Source organism: Agelaius phoeniceus, chromosome 13, assembly GCF_051311805.1.
Source record: "Agelaius phoeniceus isolate bAgePho1 chromosome 13, bAgePho1.hap1, whole genome shotgun sequence".
NCBI classification, from domain to species: Eukaryota; Metazoa; Chordata; class Aves; order Passeriformes; family Icteridae; genus Agelaius; species Agelaius phoeniceus.
This window is the reverse complement of record NC_135277.1, coordinates 17,882,834-17,899,868: the sequence shown is the minus strand read 5'-3', so window position 1 is coordinate 17,899,868 and position 17,035 is coordinate 17,882,834. Positions and strand designations below refer to the sequence as shown.

General features: G+C 47.5%; 1 protein-coding gene and 1 long non-coding RNA gene across 9 annotated transcripts in view; both read left to right on the top strand.

Annotated features, from left to right (window-relative positions):
- Positions 1 to 11,534, top strand: part of LOC129126201 (uncharacterized) — a 104,345-nt gene extending 92,811 nt beyond the window's left edge. Inside the window, exons 11-12 of the long non-coding RNA XR_013184086.1 lie at positions 5,944 to 6,176; positions 6,901 to 11,534. This is a non-coding gene — a long non-coding RNA (uncharacterized LOC129126201). The remainder of the gene's footprint in view (positions 1 to 5,943; positions 6,177 to 6,900) is intronic.
- A 169-nt stretch (positions 11,535 to 11,703) lies between these two features.
- Positions 11,704 to 17,035, top strand: part of NEO1 (neogenin 1) — a 182,373-nt gene continuing 177,041 nt past the window's right edge. For 5 of the 8 annotated variants that reach the window (XM_077185270.1, XM_077185273.1, XM_077185268.1 and 2 more), the window contains exon 1: positions 11,705 to 12,073. In XM_077185270.1, the coding sequence (XP_077041385.1) occupies positions 11,959 to 12,073 (115 nt within the window). In that variant the 5' untranslated portion in view covers positions 11,705 to 11,958. Of the gene's footprint in view, positions 12,074 to 17,035 lie in introns of all 8 variants that reach the window. The other 3 variants (XM_077185271.1, XM_077185267.1, XM_077185266.1) reach the window with 1 other exon arrangement.

Genomic DNA, 17,035 nt, shown 5'->3' with positions numbered 1-17,035 from the left:
ACCAGGAGAGCTCCTCACCTGAGGAACAAAATCAAGGTCAGCTGCAGCCCTTGAGCCCAAGATTTAACTTTCTCAAGCATCTCACATCTTTCTGGACCCCAGGGTTAGATGGGATATTGGGAAGAAATTCCTCCCTGTGAGGGTGGAGAGGCCTTGGCACAGGTTGCCCAGAGCAGCTGTCCCACCCAGACCTTTCCTGCTGACAAGACTGACTGGTATTTCTCCCTAAAACACTTGGATCAAAATGGCCTCAGTCTGGTGGCAGAGGGCAGGAGCTGCTTCTGCTGGGCTGGCCATATGTCCCATGGTTGGAGCAGCCCAGTCCCCAAAGCCAGCTCATGTCTTTACCTGCTCTTGAAAAGACCAAATGACCACAAGTCCCCTGTCAAGGGGGATCCCATGTTCAAGGCCAGCCTTGGAACTCCTCCTAAAGCTCCTCTGAGGGCCCTTGCTCTGCACCTCTTGGGAACAAGGAGGATTCCCATGACTTTTCAACATCTCCTGCCAGGGCTTTGTGTGTTAACTGTGAGTGACATCATCACCTCATTGCAGTTTGGGGCACCAGGGAGTCCCAAACACACTGCAAACAGGGCAGGTGGCACAGATGGAGCTCAGCAATTTGGAGTTAAACAGCCTCCGTTGTTTAGGGAATTCACATCCTGCCAGTCAGAGCAGTAAAGACAGAGAGGTGTCACTTTAGGGTGCTCAGAGTGGGATGGGGAGAGCAAAACTACACCCAGCTAAGTCTGTAAGTCAAGCCTAAACTATCTCTAATTGCAGCCAGGTGAAACACTTGAGTAGACAGTCTGCAAGTGCTTTACAAAAAGTGGAAAGCAAAAGCTTTTTGTACAAGCATTAATCTTGATGCCTCACTGGGGTCAGCTGGGAGTGCAAGGAGAATTCAGCACAGTCAGCACTGGGCTGTAAAGATCTATGTCCAGCTTTGCATTTCATTCTGTTTATCTGGGCTATTAATTAGCTCCTTTCAGTTTCCCTGGGAAGATCTGTGTGTTAGGGCTCCTGAACACTCATAAAGATCCCTCATTGATTGCTTGGGCAGCTAAATTGGGTTGACACTTCTCCACTCAGAGGTGTCTTAACTTTGCATCCTTTTCTGCTGGGCAGGAATGCTGGGGATGACTTCAACCTTCTCAGAGCCCACTTGTACACATTGCTTTCCTAATTTCATCCTAGCTATGGCATTTCCATTACAAAGGAGTTGTGTTGTTGAGCTCTGCTGGTCTGGGTCTTTCAGGAGCTGATCAGAGCTTCTGGTCATGTGCTTGTGCTCTTTTCCCTCAGAACAAAACATGCTCTACACAGATCCTGGACTATCAAAGCCCCCAAAACAGTTCAAGTGCCAAACACAACCCCAACAGCAGCCTGAGAAATGATGTCTCCCAGTGGGGCTGTTGAATATGCACAAACGTATGGTCTGTTTTCCAGCGTGCCTGTCAGAGCCCTGCTGCTGCCTCCAGCAGAGAAAAATATTTGTCATAGGCCATTTCCCCCCAAACTTTACTGCTTGCAGGAAATAGAGAATGTTCTTTTCCAACATATTTATTTGTATTTGACTGTAATCACAAAAGGTTGTGTTTTCCCCCTTTCTCTGGTGACCCAGCAGGGTCCACTGCTGGCAGTTCTGTCGTTATCTCTCACAGAGCTCTAAGCCTTTTCACCCTTTCCTCTGGTGTCAGCTGCACTCCAGGTGAAAATTCCATAGAGGAGATGAGCTTTAAGGTGGGTGTTTTCCTTTCAGATTTACTGAGCACCCTGTGCAGGTTTTCCTGTTCTTTAAAATCCCCATTCTCCTGTTCAGGTATGTGGGGAAGGTGTTCTGATGTGAACAAGGCTTTCTAACACAACTGGAAATGCTGCTAATTTTTCCCACCATCTTTTGCTGTCTGTGTTTCCCATACATTGAACAAGGCAGCTCTTTGGTCAGAGGGAAATCCCCACTGTGGGAGTGACTTAGAGCAGTGTCACTGCTCAATCCCCAAAGTCTGCATGTAGCTTTTTGTTGGGGTTAGTTAAGTTCCCAGAAGTTTGTAAGTTGGCGTACAACTTGAATATCTTTATATTGATATCTTTATATCTTGGGTATCTTTATGAATAACTTATCTTTGAGGTTTGGACCCTCCTGCTGCAGTGTCACCCCACCCAGGAACTCCAAACAGGGATTTTGTCCACGTTCCAGGCTGTGTTGGCATTCTCACATTCTTGATCACAGAATCCCAGAAGTGTTTAGGTTAAAAGGGACCTTTAGGACCACCTTGTTCCACCTCCTGCCACGTGCAGGAACACCTTCCACTACTGTCCAACCTGGCCTTGGACACTTCCAGGGATGGGGCAGCCACAGCTGCTCTGAGCAACCCTGCCAGGGCCTCAGCACCAAACACAGCCAAGAATTTCTTCCCAATATCCCACCTAAACCCACCCTTCTTCTGGTGTCAGTTTTGGGGGAAGTGCAAGATATCCTACCTTAGTCACTTCTAATGGGACAGGCACCATTAACTTGTCTCAACTGAGAATGAGTGGAACCCTTCATGTGTCAGAACCACCTGTAGCCAGGAACAAGACCAAGTCCTTCCTCTCCCTGGTGTGGAAACTGCTCACAGCAAGCTCAGTGCTCTTGTGTCTAAGTTCCCACTGCTCCCTTCCCACAGCAGGTGCCTCTTCAGGAGCCTTCATGAGGCACCACACCCCAGGCACTGCTGCATTTGCCTGAAACTGCATGCAGAACCTAAAAAAACAAAGAGAGAAAAGAGAGAGAGTAAGATAACAGGAGTGGTTTTGAGTTTTTTCTTCCTGATGTCTTTCACTGGTACTTTTTACAGCTTTCTTTTTAAGCTGAACATAATTCATGAACTCTGCTCTTTAGAAAAAAAAACAAGACACGTTAACAGCAGTAGTAGCAATAAACATAAAAACAAATGTCAGTCACACTATTCCTTGTGCTCCCCTGTGCTGCCTTCTCCAAAGGCAGTGGTTCCCAGAATGTCCTGGCAGCCTCAGGAGTGGTGGATACTGTGATGATACCCCAGAAGGAGCAGCTGAGTGCTGGAGGTCAGCAGGAAAATGCTGGACTCCTGTCTGGAAACACAGACCCAAGAGATCATGGACTGAGCAGCAGCATGGAAGAGGGCTGAGAGGCAGATTGCAGCCCTTTGGGACTGGGAAAACAGGAGATTTGTGAGAAAGCTTTTCTCCCTCTGTCAAATCTCTGTTATTTGTTACCTGCCTCAGAGGGCTCATGGCTGAAAAATACCATTGCTTTGCTTTGTGGAATCTAAATGTCCACATGATACAGACATAAAGCTCAATTTCTGCTCAGCCCTCACCAAAGGTTTTTGGTCACAGAAGGAGAGTCTTTTTGAGAAATTGATTTTTGTTGAATACCTCCACTCCTGTGCTTTCAGAAATGAAGGACACTTCTGATAACAACTTCTGATAGCCTGAACATCTTTCTTGACCAATTCCCCACTTTTAGCAATATAAGTTTGTTCCAAGCATCTGAATTCTCTCCAGTTTTTGGCAGTGATGCTTTTTAGCTGAATTCCTCTGGGAATGTGAAGGCATCTTGCTTGTGCACAAAATGTCCATTGCCTGTATGGCATAAGAGCATTTCCCTCCCAGATTTCCCTGCCAGCATGTGCCTTCACTATGGGAAGAGGAGGAAATGCATTTCAACGTTTGGTCCTTCTAAGAGCATCCCTTAAAAATGTGTATTAGTGCAGAGGGAAGAGGTGGAGCAACAGCCTGGGCAACATTTACCCTGTGGTGGTTTCTGGTCACAGGGAACCTGGATCAGCACCTTCACCTCTTCTTGGGGCGGTGCTGTTCAAACGCCACCGATCCCTCATGGATTCAGCTCCCCACCTTTCGTTTCCTGCTGCTCCCTCTGCCTTGTTCAGTGTCTCTGAAGGCCTTGGTGTCTCACATGGACACAGAGTCCCATTGTGACCTCTCAGGCACATTTCATATTTCCCAGAATCAATAACTTCCGCTGCAGTGCCAGGAATAGCGGGCAGTCGATGAGTCCCGTCAGGTTCCGTTAGGAGGAACACAGGAGCAGCCTAAGGATGACATTTCTTAGGGAACTGCTACCCAGGCATATTTATTGTTTCAAGTCATCTGACTTCAGGGCTCAGGCAGGGTGTGCAGCCTGTAGCAATCGTGTAATTTGATTTTAAACCTGCCACTGAGGTGCTGAGGGAATAACAGCAGTGGTAGAAGCCCTGTGTGACAGCAGAGCCAGCAATCCTGATGTGCCAAGTGCCCAGACCTGTCAGGGAGATCTGAGGGCTCACAGCTCCATCACCCATGTTCCACATCCCATCAGAGCCCCTGGTTTGCTCTCCTGGCTTTGATCACCAGTCCCCTGGGATGAGCATGGAAAGGTGGGAGAAAGGTGGTGGTTTTGCAGAAGTATTGCCCTCAAGGGATGTTTAAATAACAACAAAAAAGTGAAATGAATGCCTGTGAGAAGTGTCAGATTGGAGCTTGAGGAGTCAGACTTCACCTGTCTGAAGGCTCCCTGCATTCTCCCTGCCAGAGCTCTCAGTGCTGCACCATTCCCTGGCACAAAGTGTGTTCTTTGCTTTTATGTCCCCATATTGCTCAGTCCTGCAGCTGAGAAAGAGTCAGACTGTGCTGATGGGGTAAGAGGTTACATTGGTAACACTAGGAAGGAATGCTGGCTAATTCACCCTGGTTTTAGAGATGCTTAAGAATTGCAAGAAGTTAGAATGATTTTAAAATAAAATGTATGCAGAATGAGTCAATAACTCTGCTTTTAAACCAGGAACTGCTGGGAACAGAAGCTTGTTTCTCTCCTTAGCAAATCAAGGCTGCACCCCTGCTATTGCTCTCTGGGAAGAGGCCTCCATGCTCTCCTCTGACAGCTGCATCACCAAGGTGTTGTCCAGACTTTTGCAGCATTCCCAGGTGCTGCAGCACAACCTTTCCTGGCAGGAAGGTGATTTGGGAAGCACCATGATCACAGTGTACAGGTCCTGTGGCAAAAGAATCTGCCAGGGCTCCAGGCATCCTTCTGTGGCACACTATGAGCTTGGGATGGAAGCCCTTTGTAAACCAGGTCTTGTTCTGAAAAGTTTAATTTTACAACTGTTAGAGTTTGTCCCTTTGTCAGATAATGTGGTAAAAATAAAGAAGTCCAATATTTCCTCCATGAAAAATCCATTATATTTATAGGAAATTCCTTCATAGCATTTGAAAGGGTGGTGAGGTTTGTCTGAGCATTCCACTTGGAGGAACCAAAGCCAAAACTATGACTTTAAAGGGCTGTCTGAGAGTGCATGAACAAGATTATTACAGCAAACAGGACTCTGTCCCTGTCCCAACCTATTGTCCAATGTCTTTATTCCTTCCTGTTTCTGTGGTTCATTGTCCCTGTCTTCACTACATCATAGCAATGGCTGGTTTTGAATTGTTGAATTAGCAGACTGAGGTAATTTTGCCCTTATTTACTCTTCCATCACAAGGTTCTAATAGCACTCTGTGCCTCCAGTTCTTGCCATTTAAAGCAGAGGGACACTTCAGCCACCATGTCCAAGCAATGACTCCTGGAAACAATGTTTCTGTATATTCAGTTTTAAACACCTCAAATCACAGTCTGAGATACAGACCAAAAGGAAGGACACAGTGGGAGTTGTGGGTGTTGACACAACAGCCAAGTCTATTTGGTGTCAAGTTTTATGTGTGGACTTGCTCATCTAACCCTGGCTGATCTGTCTGTATCTCTCACAGATAATGAGGCCTTTTCTTTCCATTTCCAGGAAACACATGGGCTGTGTTTTCCAGGCATCCTCTGCTGTTGGTCTAATGTTATTTCTTTGATTTCCCAAGCCCAGAGGCAAATGACCATTTCTGTGTGCTGAGCATCAATTCTTTCCCTTTTGTTCTTCTTTCTCCTCTGCACAGTTTTCCTCTTGCTTTGAATTCTCTCAGACTGCTGCAGTCTCACCTCCCCTGGCACAGCAGAAACGTGATGGTATTTACAGAGCACAAGCACTGGGACTCAGGAGATGTGAAAGGTGGCCCTGCTGCTCTACCTCCAACAGCTCTCCATGGTTCTGACTTCCTGTCAGGATAACCTGCACTAAAACCCCTCTGCCTTTTCCTGTGTGATCCTACAGTATCTGACACAACCTCAGGTAAGACCTTTAGGCACTCCCATTGTATGAATGAGAGCAAGATTGTTGCTGTCAGTAATTAACATTCTTGTGGGATTGTTGGAAAAGCTTTGGGATAAACACCACCTGGAATCCTTGCCTGGCTTATGTGGTTTTTAAGGAGCAGAGGAGACTGATCCTGCTCACATGAGAGGGCATGGACCATCTGTCTCCTCTCTTACTGGATGTGCAGAGTCTGTCAGTCCAAAGATCAGTTGTTATAGCTCAGGGAGAAGTGGGACACTGGAAAAGTGAGGGCATGGTCAGTGTGTCCCCAGTAATGATCTCATCTGAGAACAAGGACTAATGACAACCACCAAAACAGGAAAACACAGTCACTGTGAGCACCTGTGGCACAGGCTTCCAGAGATGAAATCTCACACCATTGACATGGATGACAAAAATCCTGTTGCCTGCAGTAACATCAGCCTTTCCCCCTGGGGGTTACCTGCATTTCTCTCCTCCTGGATGCCCAGAGATCCATATCCCACATCATTATGCATTTCCTGATAACACATGCATTACCCTTTTCTTTTAAATTGTGGATTGGATTCCAGTAAACCCTGCCTTTTGGATTCTAGGTTCCCTCCATCTATCTCTGAAAACCCTAAATAAATAAACATTGGATTAGACCCCAGCAGCTCCCTTGCTCAGCAAGGGAAGCCTTTAAAAGCATTTTGTACCAACTGCCCTGTTTATGTTTCAGACTCTGTCAACCTGGCACTCAAGGAGCTTCCTCTCAGCCTTCTCAGGGAACTCTCCTCAGTGATTGGAAGGTCTGCTTCCATTTATGACCCTCCCTGATTCCAGTGAGGAGTGGAACTGCTGTTGACCTCAGGAATGACAGAAGTACATGCTGGGGTTGGAGGGTTTCTGGCATATGACCTGCTAACCTAGAATTTGCTTGGCAAAGTCCAGAGGATGACTTTTAACCTCAGAGCAGTTTGCAAAACCACATCTGTGACCAATAAATGTAAAAAAAGAAATGAAAAAATAAATCTAGCTCCTATTGAAGGATGAAAGACAGCACACCTTGCTAGGCACTGCTGCTGGAATCAGGATGGAGATTGGGAATAATCAGACAGGCCATGTGCCAGATGTTGTCCATGAATGGAGCCAATGCCTCACACAAGGGAGGCAGCACGGCAGGTTAAACTGAAGGTATCTCACAGCTCTAAGTCTTAAACTTAACAAGCCACGTCTTTATTTGTGCTGCAGCCCCTTCTTATCCCAAATTGCCCTTACCAGCTGCCAGAGGATGCCTGGAAACGGGAAATTCTCTGGATAACAAGAAATTGGTGTAACGATTGAGTGTCACCTCACATCCTGCTAAGCAATAGAGAAATCAGGATGAGAAAAATAGGCACGAGCAGAGTGGCACTGAACAGTGCAATCCTAATTCCATCACCTTCTTGTGGGCCACAGATAACCCAGAGCAATTTACAGCCGCTCTGAAGCGGCTCCAAGTCTCAGCAGGAGTCGGGAGAGCTCAGTGCAGCCTCGGGACTGAGGAGTCGCAAAGATCAGGGGAGTTGTTGTTCCATAACCTTGCCTCTGCACCAAAACCAGGGGGCTGGTTTGGAATGGGAAGCACTCCAAGCAAAACACAAAATTTTAATCACTGAAATGAAGGTCCTCCTCTGGCTCCCTCTCTGGAGAATAGGCTGTCTCTGATGATCGTGCACAGACTCCCAAAGAAGGTAAATTTTGGATTTAAATCTCTATGTCAGCGTGTGAATGACAGCGTTAAATCTTGGCTGTAAGGCTGAGATATCTCCAAGAGGAGAAAAACACTTTTTCCACTTAAGTGGCTGAGGTAGAGGAGGTAAATATATTGTCTCCCACTATTAAAGGGTGAGGAAATCATTTATTCATGTGTATTACACCTTTGCACCTAACAGTGGAGTTCTTTTTTAAATTCAAGAGTCTAAAAGTTTAGAAATACCAACATTAAGGTGGCCTATGCAACTGTAATTTGTCCCTTCCATGCATTTGCATTATGATACAGTATTTAATTCTAATTAGATCACACGCTGTTCTTTCAACAGGTTCCTGGCCTCACTCATTGTACAGAATAGACTGTGCTCACAAAGTAATAATTTTATTTTCTCCTTGCTGTTCACTGTGTGGCCCGTGCTTTATTTACAGCAGACTATTCAAATATTGTTCTGAAGACAGATTTATTCATTTCCTCCCGAGCTTTTCCATGGGACTCATCACTATGGTATCCAAGTGCTTCACAAACTCTAATTCATTTTCTCAACACTGTAGCGAGAACTGGTGTTGCCCTTATTTTACAGACGAGAAACTCGGGTGTACAGACAGAGTAGTAAAAAATATCTTTTCATTTCAGAGATCCAATTAGAAATACTCAATGGCCTGATTTTGTCAGAAAATAGAACATGGCTAGCCATCTAATTGAGTCAGAAGTTGTATAAATTCTCAGTTATTGCAGATTTATCTGCAAGAGTTCTTCATTTCTGCAAGTCAGGCTTCAAAATGTGAGCCCAGGCACCTGGGCAGTGCTGACTGCACAATTAGTGCAGTGCTGGGCAGGTCTGTTTGGGGACTGTGCTGTGCATCCCACAAATTCCAGAGGCTAAAAATCCTTTCTGGGAGCAGCAGTCACCTGCCCCACCCACAGTGCTGTGCTTGCTTGCCCAGCAGTTCCTCACAAGGTGCATAAAATACCTACATCTGATTTCTGCAGTAAATGAGGTGGAAGTTGTTGGGGCACTTGCCTGGCTTCCCTGACCCTGGTTCAGTGTCTGAGCCTGGCGTATCCTTCTGCACTGGTTGCCTTTGTCCTGGTGTTTGGTAACTGGGGAGTGTGTTACAGTGCAGCCTGAGTGCTTTATTGAATGTGTACTTCTTTCCCATGTAGAGATAACCCCAGTAATGTAATCCTGAGCTGACATTGATGCAGGCCATCAGCAATGTGGAAATTTCCCTCTGTGAGGGATGTCATGGCTGGCACAAGCTCCAGCACTCCAAGGGGGTGAGGCACATTCTCAGTGTATCTCGGGTACTGCTGACTGCTTTCCAGGTGGTCTGCATTCCCATTCCCAAATCCTCACCTTTCTGCTCTGCCTCCCTGCCCCAGTTTCTGTCATTCCCATTACTACATCACTGTTCCTAGTGAATTCCCTCTTCCCACAGGCCCTGTGGCATCCCACACCCAGCCTCGGGGTCCTTTTCCCTTGCCCCACTGCAGCTCTTCCATCTGATCCCCTCTGCCCAGCAGGCTCTCCCTCAAACCTTGTCCAGAGCACAGGGACAGCTCCCAGTCCTGCCAGGCTGCATGTCCTCCTCCCAGCAATTCCTCTCATTTCCACTCTGCTTTAAAGTCTTCTCCCAGCAGCCTGGCTTCCAGACTCCTTCTTATGAGCTTTGCTTTATCCCTCCCTCCAGGGAGACCTGTTTTTCCTTCTGGCTCCTCATTCCCTTTCACCACCCTGGAGAACCTGTCTCTCTCCAGAGCCTCTGTTCCTGCCAACTTACCTGTCCCAGACCCAGTTCCTGTCCCCACTGTGTGTTTTTCAAGGAGCTTCCTGCTCTGTGTTTCCCAAGAAGACTGGAAGGACAGGTCTGCCCTTCCTACCTGCAGACATGGCATGGTCCAGAGCAGCCAGGAACTGGAGCTGCAGGTCCAGCTCTGATCCCACAGCCCTGGGCTGTGGTGAGGATGGAGCTGCTGGGGAGTGGAAGCTCCAGGAAGCCCCTGCCAGGAACTAGCAGGACTTTCAGGAGGGTTTTTATAGCAGGGTTTGAGGGAACACCTCTGACAAAGTGACCACTCTCATTTTCAGAATAGAAAATCCCTGACAGAAGGAACAGAAGGAGAAAATGCTTATAATTTAACCAAGGTATGAATTTCAGATGCCTAAATTTCAGCACAGTGGTTAGCCTGGCCCTATTAAATGCGACTGAGGGCAGGATTTTATGATGGGAATTGCTAACCAGCTTTTATAGGAGTTACACTACCAGTCCTGCCTTTTAATCACCGCTTCCATTTTCAGGATAAATTGCAGCTGGTTGCTGGTAATCCTTGTGGCATATCAGATAGCAGCGTAGCTCGGCAAGGGTAAGCTGGAGAAACCCAAACATCCTTCTGAGGAGGTAATTATTCCATTGTGAAAATGCCCCGGGATATTTTTAGTGGCCAAACCCCCTGTTTCCTGACAGAAACATAAAATAATGAAGCAAGCTTCACAAGGAGAGACGCCTCAGACACCTGCATTAGCCGGTGCTTTGCAGTCACGTCAGCGTTTAATTCGCTGTGTGCATCCCCGTACGGCAAAATCCACACCTGCGTTTGGGGCACTGAGCACTCTGCCAGCCTCTGCCTCGCACAAAACCCTCTCCATAAACAAATCTGCAAATCCCGCTGGATCAAGAAGAATTTCACGGGAATATAGAGCTGCCTGCAACAAGAGGGACACCCTTGCCACACACACTGAGGTTATCAAGGGAAACTTTCCTTAACAGGAGTTTCACAACCAGTGTAAAAGCCTGGATTTTTGGAACAAATTATTTAAAATTCGTTTTAAAATGTTTCACAACGTGTTTTGCAGGGGATGTACCCATGGTTTACGTCCTGCAGTGCCCCATGGGTCTGGCTCTCTCCTGGTTACCTCCAGCCTCGGTCCCATGTAATTTATGTCCTGAACGAGACGATTCAATTAGTCAATAATAAAATGAGCAAGGACACCGTGTGCATTGTAAAAATATAATTTAGTGGGAAACAAGCTGAGATGGAAAAAATATCAGGGTACTCTCCATATGATTAATGAAGGAAGAATGTATATTTATAGCTTTTATTGTGTCCTTTCTAAGGAGCCTGGATGTGGCAGTAGGGCTGGAACGGGCTGGTAACGATGCGGCATTCCAGTGATTTGGATTTGAATGGCAAATGCTGTATAAAACTAATTACCCCCAGGAGGATGAAAATACATCGCATTTGCCTTTTCGGAGCATGTCTGGCCTTTTCTTCACGTTATTTATCTTTGAGAAGCATGTTTACTGGGAGAGGCGGCATCCCGAACAGAGCAGCAGAGTCGCTCCCCAAGAAAACAAGTTTCCGCAAGTTATTTTTCTACATTTAGCTCGATTTCGGGTTTCTGGGCGGCTCTGGATTGCTGGTAACCAGCACCATGGCAGAGCAGGGCTCCCTCTTCCCACACCCTCCGGCTCGCCACATAGCGGGGATACCCGGATTGGTGCCGAACCGTCTGGTTTTCCATGTTTTTACGTGTGGAAAACGCGCAGGTCCCGCACTCATGCCGGGCTGGTCCAGGAGAGGAGAAAATACGCATTTATTGCCTTAAAACCCACGAACTTTACGCACCGAGCGCCTGAGGGGAAGGGGGGGGCAAAGCGTCGCCCCTCAGGAGAGGGCGGCGGCCCCGCCCCCCCGCGCGCGCACGCGCAGGCGCGGTGGCGCGCGCGGGGGGGCGGGCGCGCGCACACCTGGCGCGGGGGTCGGGGGCGGGAGGGGAGGAGCGCGCGCATGCGCGAGGCGGGGGCGGGCGGGAGGCGGCGCGCGCCCCGCGGGGTCCGTGTGAGGGAGGGACGGAGCGAGCGAGCGGCGGAGCCCGGCCCGCGATGGAGTGAGGGAGGGAGCGCGGCCGCTCCGCCCGCCCGCCGCTCTCCCTCCGCCGCCTCCGCGCAGCCCGCCCGGTAGGGAAGGAAGGCAGGAGGAGCCCCCCCGGGGGAGGGGCTGGCGCTGGGTGCAGCCCGGCTGCCGGGCGCGGGGAGTGGAGCGATGGCGGCGCGGAGAGCCCGGCGGCTCCTCGGCTCCCTGTGCATCGCCCTTCTCTTCGCGCAGCTCGCACCGACCGGCGCCGCGGCGCGGAGCGGCTCCCGGAGCCTCCTGACGGGTAAGAGCGCGGCGAGACCGCGGAGGCGGCGGGCGCGGAGCTGTGCGGGGGCGCGGAGGGGTCCCGGGGGCGGCGGGGCCCGGGGCGGCCCCGGCAGGGCGAGCGGTGCCGGGGGGCTGAGCCCGCTCCGCTCCCCCCGTGCGGGCACCAGCAGGGGCCACTGCGAGCCTCGGGGAGCGGCGGCGGTGCCTCCCCGCGGACAAGGGACACCTGGAGCCCCGTCTGCGGGGGATTGAACGCTTCACCCACCTGTGCTCCCGGCTCGCTGGTACCGGGGAGGGGAGCGAGGCACACCTGAGGGGAATCAGGCTTGCAGCTCACCAGTCAGGGGAGAAGGGCACACCTGAGGGAAATCGGGCTTGCAGCTCACTAATGAGGGGAGAAGGGCACAGCTGAGGGGAATCAGCCTTGCCATTTCCCCCCGAGGGGAGCTGGGCACGGGCGGGCTGTGCCCCGGCTCGGGAGGGCTGCTGGAAGCGGCACGGACTCGGTACCGGCAACCTGTGGAGAGAGAGGAACTTGCCTGGGAACTGCCGCAGTAGCCCAGAAATGAGCGGTCTGGCAGCGTTTCAGCCGCGGTAGTTCTCACACCTTTTACCATTGTTGTCTTTAATGGTCCATGATTGAATCCTGGTTCTTTATAGGCTACGGAAAACGTAATCTCACCCAGGTGAGGCAGGAGAAGGCTCTCTCAAAAGCCCTTGCATGAGACCATTAATACCACAGAAGCCTCCTTAGCTTTGCAGCGATGTTATCTGTTCGTTATGCCAAATGCTGGCTTTAAAAAGTAACTTCTTTATTTCCTTCTTGCCAGCCATAAGCTAGTAGGATGCTTGAAAGAAAATCTGGTCTTGAATGCTGAGTGCTGGGATTAAAAAAAAAATACCCCCTGTAGGTTGATTGAATCCTGGTATTTTAAGAGAGAGAGCTCTGTGCAAATGAAATATGGAAAAAACTGCTGGTCAAATGCAATTTGGGAAAGTAAGAATGGTTAAATTCTGACATTAAATGGTGTGATTGTTCTGTTTCAAATCACATTAGGCAGGATCTTCCACGGTGGTTCTCATCTTGGACACCACTGATGGAACCATGCGAGCTGACTCCTTTTGACAGGGAATATTTTTATTTATCCTCTTACACAGTATGAACTTTGCAGATTCCAGGTCTGAAGTAGATTTTTTTTGCTTTTGAAAAATATTACAGTTTGACTCAATCTGCTGAACATGTGTATCAGATAAGTTACTTTGTTATGTGTAAAATCTTGCCACATAGTGATTATTTTCTGATATTCCTGCTCTCCTGACAGCTCAGTGGTTTTATGGTTGTGTTAGTAGCTCTCTGCTAGTTTAAAATAATCTTTTATGGTTTGAGGAAATCAAATTAATAGGTGAAGTTCTGTCTGTTGGAGCCAAATATGTGAATTAAGTCTGCAGAGGGGGGATGATGTGCTGAAATGCTGTGGAATAAAACCTTCATTGGAGCTGTTTATCTGAGCAGGAATTCAGGAGTATCATTGTGGAAATCTTGGAAGTTCAGGTGAACTCCTGCTCTCCTGTCTGTCTCTTGTGGAAGGTGCCTTTATGCTGTGTCCATGGCTGTGTCCTGTGGGATCCCTGGGGAGCCCCAGGAGCTGGGCTTGCCCTGTCTGAGGGTGTCTGCACCAGTCACCTGGAGGAAAGGGAGAAAGGCTCTCTTAGTTCTTTGTCTCAAGAAAGAGGGTGTGTAGTGCATGAAGTTCATTTTAATTCCCACTATTTCCCATCTAATTGCCAGTAGTTTTTCTTAAATACAGGATGTTCCACATATTTTCTATGGGCAGGTGCTCACGGGAGAGGGACTTGGGTGCAGGTTACCTTGGCATGGAAGTTCTCCTGTTGGAGTTTAGATGTGAGGGGGGCAGTGCTGGTTTCTGTTCCATGCTCTGGTGAAGTTTGATCTCTTCAGGATGCTGGAAGAGCCTCCTTAGGCTGATGCTGAGGGCTGGAAAGGCAGAGGAACACCAGGTTTGTAGGTCCAGGTGGAGCTTTGGCTGTGGGACTCACAGCTCTCCTTGTCAAGGCTGAAGTGCTGCTTACTATGTCCAGATCAGGGGATTTTAATGCAGAAAATACCCATGCTGCCATTTTGGTGTGGGTAAAAGTGCCATAAATGAGCAGAAGTTGCAGATTTGGAAGCCCATGTTCTTTGTATGGAGTTGTGTGTTGGAGGGACATTTGATCCTATTTATAAATAGCTTCTCGTGGCTCTCTGAAGAAGAAAAGAGTGCAGCTGAATTATTTTAGGAGAAAACTGTATAACTTCATTTATTTGTCTATCTGCAAACATCAGTGTGTTTTCCATTGTAGCTGGTTGCTCTGCAGATAAGGCAACGTGAGCTGCTGGTTTTAGAATTGGGACAACGTTTCACTTAGCTGAGGGAATAAAACAAATCAGGAAGAAGCATCAAATTAAGCTAAATCCTGCCTCCTATAACTGTTTGTAACTGAGTTGAGATAAGCATAAAAACTTGGATCTATACAGATTGCATTATTAGAAATAAAAATGAAGCTGGTGTCACCTAATTTTTAATAGGAAAGCTGTGATAGCCTGTATACACCATTAAGATTGCAAATGAGATTATTCAGAAGCAGGAAATTTGTTCTGTCTCTCCCTGGTATTCTTGAAGTCCTTGGAATTGATATGTATTTTGTTTTTAGAGGACAAACTGCTGCTTTGGCAAGTCCCAGTGGAGCAGAATTAGCAGTTGGTGGGCCTGGAGCTGCAGGAGGAGCCCAGAACTGAAGGGGTCTGTGAGCAGCAAGCTGGGAAGTGCATCCAGGTGCTGCTGCCAGGGATGCTCCTCCTGGGGAGTCATGGAGGGTATGGAAGGCTAAGGATGGCAGCACAGATCAGCTGGGTCCCTAGAAACAGCAGGTTGTCATTTGTTTCTGTTTTGTGTGTGCTGCTTGATTATTTCTAATTATATCCCAAGTTAAAAATAGAGCAGAAATATTCAGGTCTCGGTTACGTCCCAAGTCAGTTAAGCACCGGTGTCCCTGCTTGATGTTCCTGTTCCATATGGACAGGTTGCATATGGCTTTTGCACTGCATGTTTATTAGTCAGCTAAGAAAATTACTTGACTGGCTTATGAAGCTTTCCTAATAAACTAACACTTGAGTTTCAGAGTTGTCAGGTGTGTACACACCTGTGCCTAATGTGCATCACAGTGAAAAGCAGCAAACAAAAAGTGTCATAAAAAAAAAAAAAGCTTGGCTTAGTTACCTTGTGCTAACTTATCAGTGTAAGTAAGGAAGTTACATATGGTAGATATTTCCTTATACAAATAAGAGTATTTGGTTGTTCCTGATGATAAAATGCCCTTGTGATTTACACGAGGTTAACCTTCAGCCAGAGATTGTCACAGAAGTCTGGAGACTCTCTAGGCACCTAACTGGAGTTTGTTGCATGGCCAAGAGAAAAAGAATGATAATAAATGAGTGAGGAAATGAAGTGGGAGTTTAGGAAAACTACACAAGGAGCAGTGCAATGTTCTGCTTAAGTTTTGCTTTCAAGCTATAAAAACATTGAACTTGGGCAAAATCAGCCTGAGTGTCACGGGGCATTTGAAAGTGAATTTTATTATCATCACCAGTTTCATGGAGATAATTTGGTGTGTAAAATGTGTGCCAATGTTTGTAGCCAACTTTTCTGAGCATGCAGTGGTTTTACAGATGCAGGATGTTTAAATGCACTTTGCATTGCCTATGAGGAGGTATAACTGGAGTTGTTGCTGTAACTGGTTACTGCTGGTTTCCCATGAGGAATCCCTGCTGATCTTGGGATGTCACTTGGTGGAAGGGAAACTCCACTTTGGCTTAGCTGGTTTGTAGGGGTCCCAGTGGCTGCAGGGCCCAGGTTGCAGCTTCCATGCTGGATCCAGAGGGATTTTTTACCTTCCTCCAGGGTTTGTGGACCGTGTTCAGCCCCTGAGAGCTCCAAAGTCTCGGAGCAGCCTTTGGGGATGGCCATGGAGGCACAGGCCCGTGTTTGCCTCTCTGGTGTGCCAGGCTGAGATGGGAGAGCTGCCTCAAACACCGGGCTGCTGCTTGGATTGTCTGCCAGAATGCACCTCTGGGTCTCCAATATTGAAACATAATGCCTGAGGCCATTGATTTTTTAAAAAGGCAGAATAGTTCTTAATAGAGCAAATGCCTCAGCGCAGTGGAAACAGTCATATTTTACTGATTGGGTGCTATTGATTTCGTCCTCCAGTGAAATTGCCAAGATGAAAGTGGTAATCCTGATTAATTCCATATAAATAGATAAGCCTGATTTGGATGTGTACAGTTGCAGGGTTGTGTAGGAAAACTGAAAGTCTGCTTTATATGGTCTATTAGGTGCTTTAATTTCCAGGGTTTTTACCATTTAGTATTCATGCAGAGGAGCATCTTAATTTTACAAAATAAGCAGACTATCAATTTATGATAAATCCTTTTTACATCAGTTAAAATATATTTTTTTTCCTCATTAAAGCTGCCCTTACCAAAGGCAATGAAGGAATTGGAATATTCTGCTGCTAAACTTTCTTGGGATTTTGGGTAATTCCCTGGAGTGCGTAACAACCACAAGCTGTTTGATTTGTGCAAAAAGAGAAGAGGTTTAATTTTAATGAAAAGTAATAAATTACTCTAAAGGAATTTTTTCTTTTTACAACAACACTAAACTTAACACTTCAATTGTTGCTTCTGAATGTTTTGGGATTGGGTGTATGAGTAGGAAAGAAATGACAGTTAAATCCTTAAAGGTACTGTTCACACAGGACTGCCCATCTTGGGAACTCACTGGGGTCCAAATACATAAACTCAGTGATGCCATTAAAAAATACCTAATTCTCATGCCAGTCTCTGAACTTTCCTGGTTCAACTTTGGGGTTGCTGTTGTGATATGACCAAGACTGAGTATGGCATTTTTGGGAAGGAATA